The sequence below is a fragment of the Fundulus heteroclitus genome, unplaced genomic scaffold (assembly GCF_011125445.2).
Source record: "Fundulus heteroclitus isolate FHET01 unplaced genomic scaffold, MU-UCD_Fhet_4.1 scaffold_46, whole genome shotgun sequence".
NCBI lineage: Eukaryota > Metazoa > Chordata > Actinopteri > Cyprinodontiformes > Fundulidae > Fundulus > Fundulus heteroclitus.
The window spans coordinates 1,780,806-1,801,430 of NW_023396879.1; the positions used below are offsets into that span (position 1 = coordinate 1,780,806).

At 42.5% G+C, this 20,625-nt stretch overlaps 2 protein-coding genes across 2 annotated transcripts; both read right to left on the bottom strand.

Moving 5' to 3' along the window:
* Nucleotides 1-651: 651 nt before the first annotated feature.
* LOC118560620 lies at nucleotides 652-3,659 on the bottom strand. Its single transcript, XM_036131968.1, has 2 exons — nucleotides 1,362-3,659; nucleotides 652-820 (listed from the first exon to the last, which is right to left on the bottom strand). Exon 1 carries the CDS (start codon nucleotides 2,902-2,904, stop codon nucleotides 1,870-1,872), a length of 1,035 nt encoding a protein of 344 aa, XP_035987861.1. The 5' UTR covers nucleotides 2,905-3,659; the 3' UTR covers nucleotides 652-820; nucleotides 1,362-1,869.
* Nucleotides 3,660-5,899: 2,240 nt separating this feature from the next.
* LOC118556005 (zinc finger protein 835-like) lies at nucleotides 5,900-16,435 on the bottom strand. Its single transcript, XM_012872946.3, has 2 exons — nucleotides 16,154-16,435; nucleotides 5,900-7,669 (listed from the first exon to the last, which is right to left on the bottom strand). The coding sequence occupies exons 1-2, from the start codon at nucleotides 16,323-16,325 to the stop codon at nucleotides 6,957-6,959; spliced, it is 885 nt and encodes a 294-aa protein (XP_012728400.2). The 5' UTR covers nucleotides 16,326-16,435; the 3' UTR covers nucleotides 5,900-6,956.
* Between the last annotated feature and the right edge of the window lie 4,190 nt (nucleotides 16,436-20,625).

The following is a 20,625-nucleotide window of genomic DNA, read 5'->3' on the forward strand; positions in this document are numbered from 1 at the left end:
TCTTGGCTTCATACTATGGACCTTGTGCTGACATATGGCATTGATTGTGAAGAATTAACAGTATTTCCTCACAACCCTGTCCTATCTGATCATTTTTAATAACATTTGAGTTTAATCTAACTGAGTTCTCCACCCCCAAAAGACGGTTCCATTATAGTAGATCTTTATCGGACAATGCTGCATCAAACTTTAAACGGTTGGTCCCACTTTTAATATCCTCAGTATTGCAGAAATACCCTGCAGATGGCAGCAATGTTGTTTCTTCCCATTCATAAATAGATGTCTTTGTTAACAGTGTGACTTCGTCATTGCATTCTGCATTAGACAGCTCCCTTGAAAAAGAAGGTGATTATTCACAGAAAGCTGCCTCCCTGATTTAATTCAGAGCTGTGTTCCTTGAACCACAATGATAGGAAATTGGAGAGAAAATGGTGCTCTACTCACCAAGAGGAACCCTACCTAATCTGGAGGGACAGTCTACTGTTATATAAAAAGACCCTACGCAGAGCTAGAGCAGCATATTTTTCATCATTAATTGAGGAGAACAAAAATAATCCTAGATTTCTCTTCAGTACAGTTGCTAAACTTACAGTCATAGCTCTGTTGATCCATCCATTCCCTTAGCTCTTAGCAGTAATGACTGTATGTGTCAAGTTTTGTTGTGATTTTGATTTTTTCCCTCAGTAATGCTCCACTTGAAAGAGCCCAGTCAGCAAGGAACAACTCAGAACAAGGATTTCCCCTTTTTTATGTTTATTATTGAAATTTGTTTTCTTGATTTGATTGGTGAAGGGGTCATACAGTCATTCAGGTTGAAAACCTTGAACACAAGAGTACAGGAGATATTGCGTTATTTCAAGTTTAAACAAACACAAATCATTAAAATGTAAAAAGGTTAGTTAATTACAATTAACTGAGTGCAACCAAACTAGCAATGCCTTAGCATCAAATCAGCATAAGTGCCAACATACTTTAAGTTTTAGCATTAATCTCACATAAATATATCTTGTTTAACATTTAACTTAAGAAGTAACTAAGATATGCAAATAGTGGAGTATCAAACAAAAGCACAAGTCCAATAAAGCCATCAGGTTTACTGATCCAAACAATTGGACTGGTTTGAGTCACTAACTTAAACAATAAGCTGCATTGTCAAGCTTAACATAAACTTCAGACTTCAAACTAGGCAGACTAAGCGACAATGATTAACTGAAAGCCACTAACATTAGAATAAACTAAGTCAGATGCCAACTGAGAAACATTTTACATGTGCACATGTGGAGCACATAGTTAGGCACAAGTTTATCCTTTTCACCTTCCACAACAACAGGTGAATAATTCAAGAAAGTCAAATCTCTTACCAGTTGCGTTTGACGGTGAACTGAGGGATTTTAGTTTTCTTGGTTTGCTTGTTTCTTTAAGCTTTTGCTCTCAACAAACTTTCCTCCTTTGTCCTCCACAGCATGTATTGAACTGATGTTCAAGATGGCCGTTTAACAGGAAGTTCCTCCTCTTGACAGGAAGTCGGTTGGGGTGCTTTTCTGGTTATGTTGCAAAAAATGCAAATGATTGATTGCCCCCTGCAGGTCCACCTGAAAATTTGTTTTGTTTTTGGAAGTGAATGAAGAAAGTTTTTTGGTGTTTCCGTCGTGCTTTCTGTCAGTTGGCGTGACACCTCCCACTTGACCTCTCGGTTTTGAAACTCAGAGAGGTCACAAGGGTTGTGGATGATCAGTCTTTGTTGTTCTGATCATTGATGATGATTCTTGTTCTTCAACAGGTAGGAGAACAATGACCCGTCGTACATCCCTGTGCAGAATTGTAGAGGGGATTTTTGTTGAATGTTTTCTTGTTGACCTTTGGTCCGATTTAATGGTTGAGACTGGGTAGCTGGGGAAGGTTCGGACATGAACATCTCTGACAACGCCCCTTCTTGTCAGGATTGACGCTGATGACTCTGGCCAGTTTGTACTGACTCCTCAGTGCATTTTGGTCGGCCAGCCAGACGATGTCTCCTGTGGCTACATTTCTGTGTGTTGTGTGCCACTTGCTCCTGATGAAGAGATTGGGCCCTGCCAATTGGCTCCATTTTCTCCAGAACTGGTCAACTTCTGTTTGAATTACTCTTAGCCTTTTGTAGGGGTAGCCATCAAAATCAAAGCTTCCGAGGTCTCCTCTAGGTCCTGTTCTCCCGAGTAGAAGAGAATTCGGGCTGATGTACTCTACACAGTCCTCTCTGCTTTGGATTCTGGCATCTATGGGTCTCTCATTGGCAAGGTTTGCAGCCATGTAGAGGAAGGTTTGGAACTCACCCCAAGTGAAGGACCCGTCTCCTCCCAGGTTGTGCAGGGCGCGCTTCACGGTGCGTACAGCAGCCTCTGCAGCTCCATTTCTATGAGGGGAATCAGCGGGGTGAAGTTTCCAGCTCCATTCTGTCCCATGCTTGGAGACTTCATTCTCAACCTCTGGCGATTGCAGCTGGCCAAGAAAGGTGTACAGGTCTTTGAGAGCAGGTCTGGCACCCACAAAGTTTTTCCCAGGGTCTGACCACAGCTTCTTTGGATGTCCCCTTATTGCTGTGAATCTTTTGTAGGCCAGTAGGAAACCTTCAGAAGACTGGTCGCTTACAACATCTGAGTGCAGAGCTCTGGATTCCATACAGCAGAAGACTAACCCCCATACCTTGAGCCTTGATTTCTTTTTCACTTCATCCTTCACTTCATAAGGTCCGAATAGATCCAATGTTGTGAATTCAAATGGCCTGGCTGGTGTTATCCGTTCGGATGGGAGGTCACTCATGATTTGTTGGCACTTTCTAGCTCTGGCCTTTCTGCATGTCACACAGCTGTCCACAATCTTCTGTGCCAGCTTCCGGCCTCTTGTGACCCATGCTTTTTTTCTCATTCTCAGCAGTGTACCTGCTATTTCCTCGTGGTTTACATTGTGGGCTTCTTTTGCCAGCAGAGAGGATATCCACGCATCACATGGTAAGATTGGTACTGCGGTTTTGTCGTTATCAAAGATCTGAAATCTTCCTCCACAGACTGAGAGTCCGGTTTCTGCATCTTTGTACACCACCAGTCTATTGAGGGTGGCGTCTTGGAAGCATGCACCCTCTTGTGCTGCGAGGAAGATGTCTCTCTGAGCATCTTCATACTCGCCGACGGTAAGTACAGCTTGTTTGGCTCTGGACTTTAGCTCCTCTGCTGATAGCACCTCCCACTTTGGTTTACTTGTGGATTGGGTTTTGCCCCAGCAATTTTTTCCACTTCATTGCAGCTCTCCACACCCAGGCAATAACTCTGGTCATCTTGGTCAAGCTGCTGAACCTTCTGACATTGATCAGTCCTTTTACTGCAGAACCAGCTGGTGGTCTTCGGAGTTGAGTCCTGGGCCCCGTTTCATCTGCAGTGCTTTGCTGAGCATCAGTCTCTCTCTTGCTTGCGACTGTCTCTGGGCCGCTTGTACCACTAGATGGCACATCGTGTGTGGCTTTTTTGAGCTGTGCTCTGGTCAGTGCTCCTGAGAAGGACTTCCTTTGAAGCTTGTTTATCCCTTCTCTGGCATGGGCTGCAACATCTTTGGCAGACTTTTTTGGCCACTCTTCCACCGGTAGTTTCAGGAAGTCTGATTCTTCATAAATAAAATTGATTCCATTAAAAATAAAATAATTGGCATCCTCCCAAACATGATTACCTCGTCCTCAGTAAGTGAGGCAGCGTTGGAGGAATCTTTAGAACCTGCACAGTGTCTGAACTGTTTAGCAGCTTTCTGACTGAGCTATCTAAAATTTTATCTTCATCTAAACCTTCTACCTGTATGTTAGACCCAATCCCAACCAAGTTGTTTAAGGAGATATTCCCTTTGATCAGTGGCCCTATTTTAGACATGATTAATCTATCCTTAGTAAATGGATATGTACCACAGGTTTTTAAAGTAGCTGTTATTGAACCTTTACTTAAGAAACCTTCTGTTGATTAAGATGAGTTATTAAACTACAGATCTATATCTAATCTTCTTTTCTTATCTAAAATTCTTGAGAAAGTAGTTGCTAATCAACTATGTGAACATTTACAAAGCAATGACCTACTTGAGGAGTTTCAGTCAGGCTTCAGAGCTCATCATAGCACTGAAACAGCTCTGGTGAAGGTCACTAATGATATTCTCATGGCCTCAGATAATGGACTTGTGTCTGTACTTGTCCTGTTAGTTCTCAGTGCTGCATTTGATACAGTTGATCACAATATTCTCCTACAAAGACTTGAACATACTGTAGGGATTAAGGGGAAAGTATTAGGCTGGTCTAAATCTTATCTGTCGGACAGATTCCAATTTGTTCATGTTAATAATAAATCTTCTTCAAACTCTAGGGTCACTTGTGGAGTACCACAAGTTTCAGTCCTTGGACTAATTCTCTTTACTATATATATGCTTCCGATTGGCAAAATTATCAGACAGCATGGGATTAATTTCCAGTGTTATGCTGATGACACTCAGCTATATTTATCCATAAATCCTAATGAATCCAATCAGTTACTTCGACTGCAGTCATGTCTTGATGACATCAAAAGCTGGATGACTTTAAATTTCTACTCAAAAAATAAACTTCTTCATCAATCACTTAATCTGGATGGCATTAACTTGGCTTCTGGTAATAAAGTTAAAAATCTTGGTGTTATTTTTGACCAAGACATGTCATTTAAATCCCATATTAAACAGGTTTCCAGAGTTTCCTTTTTTCACCTCCGGAATATCGCCAAAATTAGAAACATTCTGTCCAGGAGTGATGCTGAAAAACTAGTCCATGCATTTGTTACTTCAAGGCTGGACTATTGTAATTCTTTACTATCAGGAAGTCCACAAAATGCAGTTCAAAGTCTTCAGCTGATCCAAAATGCTGCAGCAAGAGTTCTGATGAAAATCAACCAGAGGGATCATATTTCGCCTGTTTCAGCTTCTCTTCATTGGCTTCCTGTTAAATCAAGAATAGAATTTAAAATTCTTCTTCTAACGTATAAAGCCCTTAATAATCAAGCTCCATCATATATCAGAGCTCTGATTACCCCGTATGTTACGCTCTGGTGTCTTTTTAAATTAGTTTGAAAAGACACAAGAGCACTATTGTGCTATTGTAATGAGTGGTCGACTCATTACAACCAACTAGAGCTTAAAAGTATTTTTTTTTTAAGTTAGCACCAAATGTCCGCTAGCGTTAACACTACTAGCCTCTAATAATCCTAGTAAAACATGACTACGGGTTATTTTAAACGGTGTTCTCATTTGCTCTGCCATAGTTTCAATAGTATTTTTTTAATACGGTGATTTTTACCTAAATCACTGTATAAACATGCTGTAGGTGTGACACATGGCTAAACTCGTGTCAACATGAGGGATATTGAAATGTTTTACACATTATGACTAGTTGTATGATATGTCTTAAGCACAATGCTGACGGGAGAATAAAAACAAGAGCAGGAACATTTCCATTGATCTCAAAATGGGTTGACATATTCCCATGTTCACACCCAGATGCCATGATAGGGGCAACAGCACTTAACCAAAACCTTACAGTTGGAAAAGAAGTGTAATATGATGTACATTTGTATGATCAATGTTTGTGTATATATTCTCTCTAAGTTTCACTAAATCACCGACAGTAGGCCTATGCTATTTTTTTAGTGTACCTGATATTTTCTTGTTGCTATGAACGTCCAGGACATATGTCAATATTTTTGAGCAATTAAATATTAATACGGAGTGGAAAAGTGAAAACATGGCAGTTCTGCATAAACATTGGAGTGTTTGTAAACCTAAATTATTCTCCTTAGAAACTGGGACAATTCCTTAAATGATGGATGCACACAGAGTTCTAATGTGATGATTTTTATTCTCAAATCTCAAATATAATATAACCTTCTCAATACCTAAAGGAAATTAAATCCTGGTGTAACTCATAGGGGTTTCTTCCACAAGTTGTAGATTCTGATGGCTGCAGGCAGGAAGGATCTCCTGTAGCGGTCTGTCTTACAGCAGATCTGGAGAACCTCTGACTGAAGAGACTTTGTTGTTGTACACAATGTGAATCCTCTGATGAAGAGAATGCTCAAGGTTGTCCACAATGTCCATCACATTGGTAAATGATAAGTGGCTCGTACTTCTGTAGCTCTTTAACTAGTCCGACGACCCCAAAACTTTACACTAGTCATTCACCCATTCACACCCTGACGGTGGTGAGCTATGTTAGTTAGCCTCTAACATACTAAGGCGAGGGGTGACAGTCAGAGCAGGGGATCGAACCGACAACCCCGCCAGTTAACAGTCACCCCACCATTTTATGCAGAATCCCTCTTTGCAGCATCTCCAGAGGGTCTAGAAGAGTCCCCAGAACAGACCAGCCCTCTTAATGAGCTTCCTGAGGTTCATAAAGTCAGTAGCTCTGAGGCTGCTACCCCAACAGATGATTGCAGAGGAGATTTTGGATCTAAAAACTTAATTTAATTAATTTAATTTATCTTAATAAGCGTTTTGTTTTGTTGTTTTTTTTGGCAGGAGCTGCTTCCTGGGTTTCCTCTGCAGCAGCTGGAGCTGAACGGGGAAACATCCATCAAAAAAACGCTTCAGGTTCATTTAAATCCTGGGAATAAGTCCAGAGTAGCAGAACTCTGGGGAATATTTCTGCAGCACAGCAGACCTTCACAGCTCCAGCTCTGTCAGGACCGGTTCTGCTGCGAGTGGAGGAACATTCAGGCTTCATCAGAGAGGCTAAAAGCCAGAAAGTCACAGAAACAAGCTGTTTAAAAATATTCTTGTTCTACTTTATCCGTCTGACCAGCTGCAGTTTAATACACTTCACTGGACTTCAGGTGACAGAACCACCCTGACGCTTAGAGCCCGGCAGAACTGACACGCAGCGTGGCTCCCAGCTTCGGGTCGGACTTGGCTTCTGCTGAACCCAACTACGGCTCCAGCATCTGGTGCTGAGTTCTCAGGTGTTTGTTTAAGCTGCTTTTCTGCCTGAAGTATTTCCCGCAGGTGGGGCAGGGGAATGGCTTCTCTCCGGTGTGGATCCTCATGTGGTCGGTGACGTGGATTTGCTGAGTGAAAACTTTCCCACAGATGAGACATGCGAAAGGCTTCATGCCGCTGTGGGTTTTTTTGTGATTAGCCAAGTAGCTGGTGTTGCTGAAGGCTTTCCCGCACTGATCACAGACAAACGGCTTCTCACTCGTGTGGATCCGCTTGTGTTTGGTCAAGTAGCTGTTCTTGGCAAAACATTTCCCACAAATGGGACAAGGATGCGGGTTCTTCTCTGTGCTTTTTGAAAGGAGGTGCAGTCTGTCACTGGGGTTTCTGGTTTTCTCAGCTTTTTTCCTCGGCTGCAGCGCATCGTTAACTCTTCCCTCCTGATTTTGGTTCTCAGCTTCACAACGGTTCTGACAGAGAAGCTGGTCACTGCTCAGATCTGGTTCGCTGTGCTCTCTTTCATCATAACCAACAGTCACCATGATGGCATCTGTTTCCTGCTTGAGCACGAGCTCTTCGTCCTGATTGGTGCAGACTTCTCCCAGCTCTCTGGTTACCTGTTCAGGTTCTGGTGCCTCCTGGGCCGGACTGGAGCTCCTGCCCTGGTCAGCAGGAAGATCCTCACAGGTGAAGTGATGCTGGAGGCCTAGCAGGACACAGGAGAAAAGGTTTACCTGTGATTCTGGGATCTCAGCGACCATCACTGTAAAAAGCTTCATTTTACCACACTTTCTAAAATATGAACTTTAACAACTGGAACGTTTCAATAGTACCTCTGCAGCCAAACTGGTGAAATCCTCCATCAGTGAGGCTCAGTGAGGCCAAATTAAACTGAGGATAAACGACAACAAGGGCCTCAAATGGAGGGTTTTCAGCTGACGTCACGCTCACGTGACTACTCAGCGCGTCCGCCATATTGGGTGGCAGTCGTTTCGCACCGTTGACCTGCATTGTATGACGCCTTAGGCAGTATTGGAAGTGAACAATGGGGAAAACGTGTTTAATGGTTGGTTGCACGGCCCGTGGAGGTGGAGATCAACGCTCTTTCTATCGCCTAGCAGCCGTAATCGTGAATCAGTGTGAAAAAAAAAAAACAGCTGTCTGAACAACGCCGTCACCTATGGCTGACACGGATATCCAGGTCCGATTTGGACGGTGTTAAGCTGGAATACGCCAGAGTCTGCGGTGCTCACTTTGTCACAGGTAATTAACTGTTAAGTATTTAAAACATATAAGAAGAATATATTATTAATAGGGCTTGGGCGTTATGACTTATTACTTTCCGCGGCTGTCGTGTTGACTGCCTCCGCCGCCTCTACTGCCTATTACTACCGCATACTGTACTCCCTCTCTCAGCCGTGTTTTAATTTGATTAATTTCACCTTAACTTGATTTCAACCATGGTAAACCGTTGCTGTATTGTGGGCTGTAACAGCGCAACACATGATCGCCATGGGAAAAACATAGAAACAGATTAATTTTCCACCGCTTTCCTGCCTGGAGGCGCAACCACGGAGAACAACTGTTAGCGATAACAAAGAGTTGTCGGCTCGCTTGGATCGCGGTTGTAAGTCGACCGAACATAACTTTCCACAGTATCCCGATGTCAATGAGAGTGTGTTCTAAACCTTTGAAACACATAGCAGCTAGTTAAAAGTACATTACATGCGCGAGTGGTTGTTAGCACTGGCGGTTAGCATGAGCCAGAGCCCGGCTCAGCGCAGCTTACCTTTGAACGAGTTACAGAGATAAAGAGATCGTCGGCTCGCTTGGATCGCGGCTGTAAGACCGAACATAAGTTTCCACAGTATCCCGATGTCAATGAGAGTGTGTTCTAAACGTTTGAAACACATAGCAGCAAGTTAAAAGTACATTACATGCGCGAGTGGTTGTTAGCACTGGCGGTTAGCAGCTACTAAACTAGCATGTGCCGTCTGAGCGCAGCTTACCTTTGAACGAGTTGCTGTGTTCCCACTGTTTGCTGGCTTTATGATCTGCAGCTCCTACCGGCGCCAATACGGTAAATACAACTTAATTTTGCACTGGTCATTGTTCTGCTTAAATAATTAAAGCCGCGAGCGGCGTCGATCGGCCTTGCAGCCAAGCGCCTTCTCGCACCGCCCGCCGCCGGCGGGCGGTGCAACACATTTGCGTCGGATTGTTTACATTTTTACCATCTTATTAAAACTCACCCGTCCACGTATGATGGCGATTTCCTTGATGTACATAACCAGATGTGAACTGGTTGTGAGCCTCTAGATCCTTGTAAGCTCTCATTTCCTCAAGAGTGTGCAGAGGGTTTTCACTGAACACCAGGTAATGCACTATGTCGCCGTGCTCTACATTTGGCCAATCATCTGGATTACGGCTAAACAAGGCACCGTGGAGGGCATAGGGGTCCATATGGTCGATCACGGAACATTTCCTCAGATATACGTCCTTATCTGGTTGCTCTAGCATGCTGGCGTACTTATCCATTCGCGATACGATAATACGTGTAAGACAACTAGAGATAAGGAAGTGTGCCACCCAATATGGCGGACCGGAAGTTGGCCAGTGACGTCAGTGAAAACCCCCTATTGTGGTTAAAGCCCGGCTGAATCAGTTCAGTTCAAACCCAGATTGAAGGGAACATATCATGCTTTTAAGTCCTTCCTTTTCACATTGAAATGATCCAGCTGTGGTCTCTATGAGGTGGAACTGCCCGATTTGGTCTGAATTCCTCGTTATGCTTCCCCTACAGTCCCTCTTTCACCCCTGTACTGAGCTGCGTCTGAGAGCAACTCGTTTTGGTGCCGTCTCTTTAAATCTAAAGAGACGATGTCGCGGAGCGCCCCACGCCTCTCCGTTCAGCCATTTTTGTAGTCTGCTGGGCGACGGTGCGATGAATGTGGTTTAGCCAGAGAAAAAAAAGAAGACCTCAATCGACATCATGCCACATTAGTTACATCTCTTTCTTATTGTGCAAAGAACCATCCTCTCCATCACTTTCCACATCCCGAACATCACCTGGTTAACTTTCATCTCTGCAGCATTACAAAGTTCTTCCTTCACACTTTTTAGTACCATGTTTATCCATAGGCTGATCTTAACGGGCTTATTAATAAAAAGTTGATATTGCAATAAAAGGGGAATCACACTACTGAAATACTGAAGACAGCAGGGAATTGATTTAAAACTAAATCTGGGACTTTGTGGTTCCACACGGTTGGACACAGGAGCCTCACACAGGATGACCAGATGTCAAATGAACAAACGTGGGACAGTAGGATGCTTGTGGGGGACAACGAGGGACACATAACCAACACGATGATGACGTCCTACATTTTGACTTAACACAGACTCTGCTTTGCCTGTTATTGCTCAACAATCAATTATCACAACTCACCAGTTTATAAAAAGGCATTATTTGTTCTAAGCTTTTAAAAATGAACACTTTTTAATTAGAAAATACGTTATTAAACCTTTGTGTAAAGTTAAATATTGTTGAATTTAATCTTGGCTGCTGTACCTTGTCTGTCTTTCAGGTGGTTTTGGGTTGGAGTAAAATGAGTCCAGCTTTTTCTGCTGCGACTCGCTTCTACAGTGTCGCTTCACATCGCGCTCCACTCCATGTAAAAATAAAAAGTAAATTTGGCGAACTTCATAAAAAGCTCTCTGAGATTGTCCTTTCTCTGGCCTCGCCCAGTTAGAAAGCGTTCTCTGCAGTTCGTTTCTCTTTGTGGACGTAGTTTCCTTAATAACCTGTATGCATCAGAATTCTTGTCATTTTATTCCATAATTATTGACAGCTGGTGAGGCTCTCTCTGACCAGGACTGCAGCTCTGCCTTCTTTGTTTCAGGAAAGTGTTTCCAGAAGCTGACCCAGTCCAATGTGGGACATTGTTTTAGTTTGTGGTGATACAGTGAAAAATGCTGGACAGTCCTGGTCAATCAGGTCCCCTAGTTTCACAGGTAGAGAGGCGGTGAGAAAATGTGCGGATTTATTACGCACATAAACACGCCTGGCAGGTTAATCTTTTGTCATTGTGACCAATAATCTTTCCATTCGCTGCATTTCTCTCAGCCAAGCCTCCGTTCATTAACATCGCCGTCAACGGCCGATATATCCGACCCTTCTTCAAGATAGAGCGTCTTGGTGCTAAATTAGCCTGAGCTAGCGCGTTACTCTTCTTGGTGTTTTAAATAAAAACATAATAGCGAATCACGAGGAGATCCCTGGTTGGTCGCCGGCGTTTATCAGCTGAGTTACTGGAAGCGAGGGAATAAACGCTGACAGGTGACGTAGCCACAGGTGGAAATACCACTGATCACAAGAGGGACCAACAGCAACAGATACCAGGAAGTTCTCAGATGTTCTATCCGCTGAACTTTCTGACTTCCTGGTTTACATAAATCCAAAGAAAACCTTTGACCACCGATACTTTCATTCATGCTTCTGTGGCCGATTTAAAATGCTCTTCTAAAAGTTAAACTGATGGAACACCGATAAACCTCAGACTGGCAGATGTCGCTTTCCAAAGACCCGCCCTACTCTCTTTCTGATTGGCTAATGTCTCAGCTTTCATTGGCTGAGCGCAGCTTCAGTTTAAAACTTGAATAAAAAGTCTAAACAGAACCAAGTGGATCTACTCTTTGCTCTCATTTTCTAATTGACGGAGATTCATCGCAGCGACGGAGAACTTTAACTCTTAAACTCTTAAAACTCTTTATCCACATTCTGAACCTCCGAGCCACAAGTACGAAACGTTTCAACGTGTCTGCGTGTTGTTATGTGTATTTATGTGCATTCTGAGCCACTGTTAAAATGTCATCATGGTAACACATGATGACAATAAATCTTTATCCCTCTGCGATAGACCGGCTACCTGTCCAGGTGTACCGCCTCTCGCCCAATGACAGCTGGAGACAGACACCAGCCCCCCTCAGGACCCATGAGGGATAAACGTGTTAGAAAATGGACTGATGGGTGGAGTCTTAATGTGTTATCAGATAATAGACCCCTTGCATCTGACGTCACAGTCACGTGATCGGGGGTGCGCGCCTCCATCTTGGTGGGCAGGCTAGCCTGACAGCCCGTCTACTACATGACAAAACGGGTGATTTAGAGCGTACTTTTAGTTAGTTTATTTTTGGAATCTAAGCAATGCCTACGACTTGTTGTGCTCCCGGTTGCACAGAGAGGCATTCCAAATCGTTGGATGTACGTTTCTGTCGTTTACCGAAGGAGAAAGGACGAAGAAAGAAATGGATATTTTCAATGAAAAGAGCGCAGGCAGACACTCCCAATGGACCGGGGGAGCCATCATACTACGACAGAATTTGCAGTCTACACTTCATCTCCGGTAAATACAACTTAATTCTGCTCTAGTCATTGTTCTACTTAAATAGCGGCGGAGGGGAGGTAGCTATCGCTACACGGGCCGGAGAAGCGGCCCGTGTAGCGATAGCTACCTCCCCTCCGCCGCTGTCTGTAGCAGCAACAGCGGCTTCTCCGGCCCGTGTAGCTGTTGCTGCTTCAGACAGCGGCGGCTCTCCGGCCCGTGTAGCTTCAGACAGCGGCGGCGGCTGAAGCTACACGGGCCGGAGAGCCGCCCGTGTAGCTTCAGCCGCCGCCGCTGTCTGAAGCAGCATAAAGCGGCGGCGGAGGCAGCAGCCGCGGCGGCGGAGGCGGCTCTCCGGCCCGTGTAGCGATCGCTACACGGGCCGGAGAGCCGCTGTTGCTGCTTCAGACAGCGGCGGAGGGGAGGTAGCTATCGCTACACGGGCCGGAGATGCAAGGGGTCTGTAGCCGCCAGACAGCGGCGGCTCTCCGGCCCGTGTAACGATCACCACCTCCCCTCCGCTCGTTCATAGGCGCTAGTACTTCTGTGTTTACGCTGCAATGTCACCGACACCTCCACCCATTTTAACAAGACAAAAACACCAAAATAATCCGTAGTGGGTGATGTTTTTTTAACCTACCGGGCGGGTCTTCCTCTCTGCTTTCTGCTGTTACACAAACATGTCTGAACATCCATCCATCCATTTTCTGACCCGCTTAATCCCTCATGGCGTCGCGGGCGTTTGCTGGAGCCTTTTTCCTGATATAAAATAATTGCAGCCGTCCAGTGGTTTCAGGGCTTTCGTGCTCTCTTGTCCGTACTGGCCTGCGTGTTTATAAAGCAGCTGTGTCGCGGTACGAAACCCTTGGCCAGCATTTCACAGACTCGCTCCGTCCCTTCAGGCTTTTGCTGTGTGGATCTGGCAATCTGATACCATCAACCATCAACTTACTCTTAAAACGATCTTGTGATACGTTATCTAAAGAAGAAAAATACCTGGAGAACTCGTCATTTCGTCAAATGGCGTGCCAACCAATATGGCCGCCACGCAAGGGGTTCTGGGTAACGGAGTCACGTGGTTGCAAGGGGTCTATTGTATAGTATTTTGTTTGAAGAGACGTCTGATGCTGGATGAAATTAAAGTAGCCTTTATCTTCGTTGACAGAGAAAAGTGTGACAGAAAGCAGACCAGATATCTGGTACCTACGTTCTCACTGGTGTTAGGGTGTCTGTTAACGAGACTCTCAGCCCTCTAGATTGTCTGGGGAGGAGTCCATGAGTGGAACCTCAAACTGGTCCTACAGTTCTTTCTCACTCTGATGATGACACAGACCTGACAAAACACACAAGCACAGCTATCCTCCTGCATCTTAATAGTTGCTTTTCCTTTACAAATGTTCGCAAAACAACGTCGACATTATAATTTCGATAAAACATACTTTTGCTGTGTTTCCATTAAATAAGAAATGCGATTAAAAACAAACGTTTATTCATGCGGGTATCTCGTCCACCGGGTATTTCTGTTTCAGAGTTTTCCATTTTGAACATAAGATGTGGGATTTTGTGGAACCCCGCTTCCTTCATGGCCGCTTCAAGACCTTACTCGCATTTCTTTGCCGTTTTTAATCTAGTACGTTGGAAATACTCCGCCACGGACTACATGTAAAAAACACGCCGCCTCCTCGTTAATCCTAACATGCTGCTCCATCATCCTGCTGCTACTTCCTGTCGTCTTCTTCGTCTATTTCACCAATAGTAACATCCGGTTGTTGATCACGTGACGCGTGTGATGTGAAAAAATAATAATCATGTTTCCATTGCAGTTTTGCGAAATATACAAATTTTCAATAATGGCTGTAAAACCACTTCATTCTAGAGTGTTTTCGAACTTGCCGTGTTTCCATTAAACAAATTTATTTTTGTAATTTGTTTGATTCCTGATACTCTGACCCTGATGACAGGAAGGATAACATCAAGACCAGAGCAGCAGAAATTCAAGAACAGCTCGAGATGGAAGCTGTGCGTATTATTATTATTATTATTATTATTATTATTATTATTATTATTATTATTATTATTATTATTATTATTATTATACTATAAGAAGGTGGCCGTTTTTTAAAAGAGTGCACAGTCTGCCTGGCCCAGCTGCTCTCTGACAGAGATGCCACTGAAGTGAAGATAAAAAGCTGCCTGGCTCATTTCCAAAGAGTGGAGTAATATGTGCATGGCTGCCACCAGCGCCCCGTCAGAGACGACCTTTAACAGAATCACATGCAGCCGTCTGCCACGAAGCCAGAGACCGCGGACAAGAAGAGGAAGCAAGTGAGCTGGAATAAATACTAAAGCTCAGTGTTTGCATTTGCAGGTTTTTTTTGTTCATTTGCTTAATTTGCTCAGTGTTTCTCTTGGAAATATGTGTACTTAGAGTCATTTACAATATCTATTTATAATTTCTATTAATTTGGAAATTTAGTTTGGTGACCTTTGTACTATTTTTGAGAAAATACTTATTGTTGTCAAACAAAGTTCTGTGCTTTAAAAAATGCTGCCTTTTGTTTTTGTTTTTTTAAAAACTGAAAATATGTAAAGTTTACTGAAAGTTTCTCTTTAAAACATTTGCAACTTTAGAGACTAAGTGTTCAGAGACATTTTTATACTGCAGAACAAAAGCGAGTCCCGTGTATTAGAAATAGTGTTATTTAGAAATAACAATTTTATTTATGTGTTAAAGATGTGGGAAATTTAGTGTTTGGTAACTTTTCCACTATTTCGGATTACAGAACCTTTATTTTGATATTATTGAGAAACAATTTTTTTTTTGTTGAAACTGTTTTGCAATATATAAAAGCTTCTTTTCTACTTCTGTGTCTACTGTTTGCTGCAAACTAAATGCTTTAATATTTACATTATCTTTGCTTTTCATGATAATTTTCCACCGTAAATTTATACGGCGATAAAATGTTAAAGAATTGACCTGCTCAGGTCACCCTGGGTTCTTTTTCTGAATAATGTGTTTCTACTGTAGACTTCTGCAGTAATAAAAAGACTCTTTAAACCAAAAACTATATTTTACCATATCTAACCTAAAAGGCAGAGGAATGTTTACAGCTTCAGTACAGGACTTCCTAACAATATACATCATTAGTGTGAAGAGATTAGATTTATACCGTGATGTGAACTTTAGATCAATGTCCAAGCATGAAGACTGATGATCCATTTCCCTGCTACTCCAGTAGCTCTTCATCCACTCAGAACCACTCAGAACCTCTCAGAACCAGAACCAGAATAATGCTCCAGCTTCCTGATTAATACACAGTGATCCTTCTGTCAAAGGCTTTTTATAGACCAGCAAACAGACTCTTTAATCCATGGAGCTGTGCATCTCTTTCCTCCATCCTCATCATGTTCTGCTCTCATGAGCTTTAGACTCTCAACTCTGCAGCTACAATTATAATAATTATAAGATAATTATAAGAGTCCTTTACACAAAGGACTCTTCTGCCAAGATGAATTTTGTGAATACAGAACGAGTTTGTTTAAAAAAATAAAATAAAATCCAACACGAATGCTGCGCGAATAACACGTCATAGATGCAAATACAAACTGAGTTTATAAGGAGAGCCCAGATGTACTTAATCAGTTCTGTTGTTTCTTAGTGTTAAATATTATAAACGCGTCATTATCAGCATTTCTAACAGCAGTTAGCGCCACAATAATATGGAAATGTCGCTGATTTCTGACTTTCAGACAGAAACTGATCATCAGTCGCGTTATTCTCCAGATCAGACCCAGACTGGACCTACCTGCGGGGTTCTGGTGGGTTCGGGCTCTCCAGGTGAGGTCCAGCAGTCTGCGCTGACGGTCCATCTCCTCCTCGAAGCGGACGATGGTTCTTTCCAGCTGGGAGCAGATTTCCTCCGCAGCAGCAGTTAGTCTCTCTCTGATAAACTCTCTCAGAGGCTCCACGGAACACATTGTTGCTGCGCAGACTCACACACTCACACACACACCGACCACACGCAAGCTAACGATGCTAACGGCTAAGCTAACGAAGCTAACGCTGCTAGCACCGGAAGCTACCGACGCAACTAAGAGCTAACTCTGCGCGCCACCGCCCCCTAGTGGAGAGAAGTACAGCTCAGTATCTGAATGCGAATGTATGAAGAAAAAAGCCTTTTGTACTTTCAGTAATACAGAAATAAACTCTGATGCTCCATTTTATTTGGTATTTTTAGATAAATCTGGAATATCTGGACAACTAATTTTAATTTCCATGCCAGGAGCTCACACATGAGCCGCAGACATATAACTGTAAATCATCCTTGGGGGACATTATGTTGTCAAAAGCTTCCAGGGTCTGGGGCCCCCACTAAAGCTCATTCTATTGTTTGCGTCAGATTTGAGCTTTGTACAATAATGAAAAAATATTGACGTCAGGATCCATGACTCTGCAAACACATCGTTCCTTTTTAATGTCATAACATTTTAAATGTGCAATGTGTAAAACATTTTTTTAAATACACACATCATGATATTCTAGTACATCAAAAATAAAATATTATATAAAAGTGCAATATTCTTTGCAAGTCATCTCAGAAAGTAAAAGTCATATATAGAATCATTAATTCCTACTTTTTGGTGCCGTTTGAGTCTATATAGATGAGCAAAAGTTAATCGTTTTTAGATGAGTAAAAGATTGTGGAGGTTTTTCAGTCAGGTTTTAAAACTCAGCACAGTACAGAGTCTGTTCTAGTTTCTAATAACATATTAAGGGCCAACAGTTGGTTTTGATACAGTGGACCACATTTTATTATCCCGTTTACAGACCCAACTTGGTTTTAGTGGCACCGCGTTAGAATGTCTTATTTGTCAGACAGAACCATGTCTGTAACCTTAGCTGATTTTGAATCCTCATCCACTCCTGTACATTATGGAGTTCCTCATGGCTCAGTTCTTGATCCACTGCTTTTTTCTCTTTATTTGCTTCTTTTGGGTTCAGTACTCAGAAAACATGAGATCTCCTTTAATTTTTATGCTGACAACAGTCAGATATACATGCCACTAAAAAACAAGCCTTTTAAATCAAGCCCCTACCATTATGTCTTGAAGACATTAAAACATGGCTGGCTTTAAACTTTTTAACCCCAACTGACAACAAAAGGAAGATGATGTGTGTTTTTTTTTATCCCAGCAGCTCATGTAAACCTTCTCCTGTTGATTTGGGCCCTTTAGCGCCTTATTTAAAGCAACACGTTTCTAACTTAGGTTTAAAATAGACCGTGATCTTAAACTAGATCATCAGGTTGGAGCAAGTCCAGTTTTTATCATCTTAGGCGGCTGGCAAAGATAAAGCTGATTCTCTTAAAACATTTTGAAACAGTAATGCATGCTATCACATTTGTCTGTACAAAGGCAACTCAGAATTATATGCTGTGTTTTATGTTTGTGGTCTTTTTTTACACCATCTATTAAACACTCTGTAAATTCTTGCCATGGATAGCTTGATGGCAGCATGAAAACATCTACTGCAGTCTGCAGTAATAATTTTAAGTTATTATGATATTATAAATTCGGTATTTAAATTTAGACTTTAACGTTGATTTGTCTGTGGTTACCTTGAAATAACTTCATGTCATGATGTACGACTCGTTTGAATTTTTTTCCCCCTTTCTTTTGCCTTAACGTTGGTAGATAAGGGTGAAAATGCCTGTTAACACGGTAAGCTTCGTTATCATGGCCATTATATCTGTTGTCAGGGGTTAGATTGTCCTGGCGTAAACTTCATGTGGGTGGAATGATCTTAGTTGTTAGTTGACACTGGAAAGGCGACGTTAGAGCCTGCTTGGCGTCAGCACTGTGTAAACACCAGTGACGAAGGTAAAATCCCTGGGCAGATGGAAAGGTCTGCATTTAATAGTCACAAATGGAGAGCAATGACCTGAGACCAACATGGCATTGTTGTTTCCTCTCTAAGGAAACCCAGCAGGTTGCATCAAGTCTCTCCAAGCAGCATTCACTCCTCCTGAAAGAGCGTAGAGCCACAGTGGACAGTCGTCTGCATTGTTGATGGCTTTGCAGCAATCCCTCATACTGAGCATGCATGAAGCGACAGTGGAGAGGAAAACTCCCCTTTAACAGGGAGGAGAACCTCCAGCAGAACCAGAACCAGGCTCAGTGTGAACGCTCATCTGCCTCCACCCACTGGGGCTTAGAGAAGACAGAGCAGAGACACAGAAAGCTCAGAAGCTCACATTGACCCAGGAGTACTTTCTATGTTAGAGAAGACAGAGCAGAGACACAGAAAGCTCAGAAGCTCACATTGACCCAAGAGTACTTTCTATGGTAGATGAGAATATCATTAGTGACCTTCACCAGAGCTGCTTCAGTGCTATGATGAGCTCTAAAGCCTGACTGAAACTCCTCAAGTAGGTCATTACTTTGTAAATGTTCACATAGTTGATTAGCAACTACTTTCTCAAGAATTATAGATAAGAAAAGAAGATTAGATATAGGTCTGTAGTTTACTAACTCATCTTGATCAAGAGAAGGTTTCTTAAGTAAAGGTTTAATAACAGCTACTTTAAAAGCCTGTGGTACATATCCATTTACCAAGGATAGATTAATCATGTCTAAAATAGGACCACTGATCAAAGGGAATACCTCCTTAAACAACTTGGTTGGGATTGGGTCTAACTAAAGTCCCTTAAATCATTTAAGGGACTTTAGGTCTAACATACAAATTGAAGGTTTAGATGAAGGAATCGTGCCGTTGGGCAGACCCGCGTCTGTCAGTCGCTCTGGCTACAAAGTACCTCACCACTGTCAGAGTATCAGTGTGAGTGAATGACTGTAGCGTTACATGCTTTGGGTTCTTCAGGACTTGATAAAATGCTATAGAAGTACAGTCCATCTACCATTTATAGGTAATTTAGCTTCAAATCCAGAGCACATTGTGTTTAACTACAATCAAAATCTTATTCTTAGGTCAGAAGTACGTAAAATATGAATGGGTGCATATTAAGGAAATAAGCTTTTACAATAGTTCCTGAAAAAGGTACAAATGGGACCAGGCTGAAACTATAAGTTTATTATACAGTTCATTCACAAGGCAATCCAATGTGCTTTACAGATCACAGGAAAGAAAAAAAAACTTTAAGAAATCAGTTAAAACAGATCTTAATATGAAAAATGTGTAACCGCATAACTTTAAACACATAAAGATATTAAAGGCAAATCTAAGTTTAATTTTAAAATGATGTTCCATTCAAATCTCGTTTTCAGTCTCACTCTTCAAACAGTTGTCTGATCTAAAGCTGCATGGTTTCAGTCCTGATTTCAAGAAACAATTTTTTCTTCACATCTCAGGTTTTCAAGGCAATTAATCCACAGGTAAGAAGCAATAGCCTGTTATTCCTGGAATTTAATACCAGGGACATTTTTTACCTGGGTAAAAGGAATCCAGAGTAATTTATGTGCTTTTCGGCCATCTACATGTTGCTTTTAGCTCAGATCATAAACATCATCAGCTACCATCACTATGCAGACGACACACAGCTCTACATCACCATGTCACCAGGTGACTATGAACCAGTTCAGCCTCTGAGGAAATAGAAGAAATCAATGCAGGAGGAGACAAAATGTTCTTTAACTGAATAAAAACAAGACTAAGAACGTAGAGAACATGGACCTGGTTCTGAAGTCCTTCCACTAAGACTAAGAACGTAGAGAACATGGACCCGGTTCTGAAGTCCTTCCACTAAGACTAAGAACGTAGAGAACATGGACCCAGTTCTGAAGTCCTCACTAAGACTAAGTACGTAGAGAACATGGACCCGGTTCTGAAGTCCTCACTAAGACTAAGAACGTAGAGAACATGGACCCAGTTCTGAAGTCCTCACTAAGACTAAGTACGTAGAGAACATGGACCCGGTTCTGAAGTCCTTCCACTAAGACTAAGAACGTAGAGAACATGGACCCAGTTCTGAAGTCCTCACTAAGACTAAGTACGTAGAGAACATGGACCCGGTTCTGAAGTCCTTCCACTAAGACTAAGAACGTAGAGAACATGGACCCGGTTCTGAAGTCCTTCCACTAAGTCTAAGAACGCAGAGAACATGGACCCGGTTCTGAAGTCCTTCCACTAAGTCTAAGAACGCAGAGAACATGGACCCGGTTCTGAAGTCCTCACTAAGACTAAGAACGTAGAGAACATGGACCCGGTTCTGAAGTCCTCACTAAGACTAAGAACGTAGAGAACATGGACCCGGTTCTGAAG

Excerpts from the sequence above, each read along its gene's own strand:
- LOC118560620 (XM_036131968.1), bottom strand. The coding sequence starts at position 2,904 with ATGAGAAAAAAAGCATGGGTCACAAGAGGCCGGAAGCTGGCACAGAAG.
- LOC118556005 (XM_012872946.3), bottom strand. The coding sequence starts at position 16,325 with ATGTGTTCCGTGGAGCCTCTGAGAGAGTTTATCAGAGAGAGACTAACT. Across the intron at positions 7,670-16,153 it reads AACCCACCAGAACCCCGCAG|GCCTCCAGCATCACTTCACC; the intron begins GTAGGTCCAGTC and ends GTGTCCTGCTAG.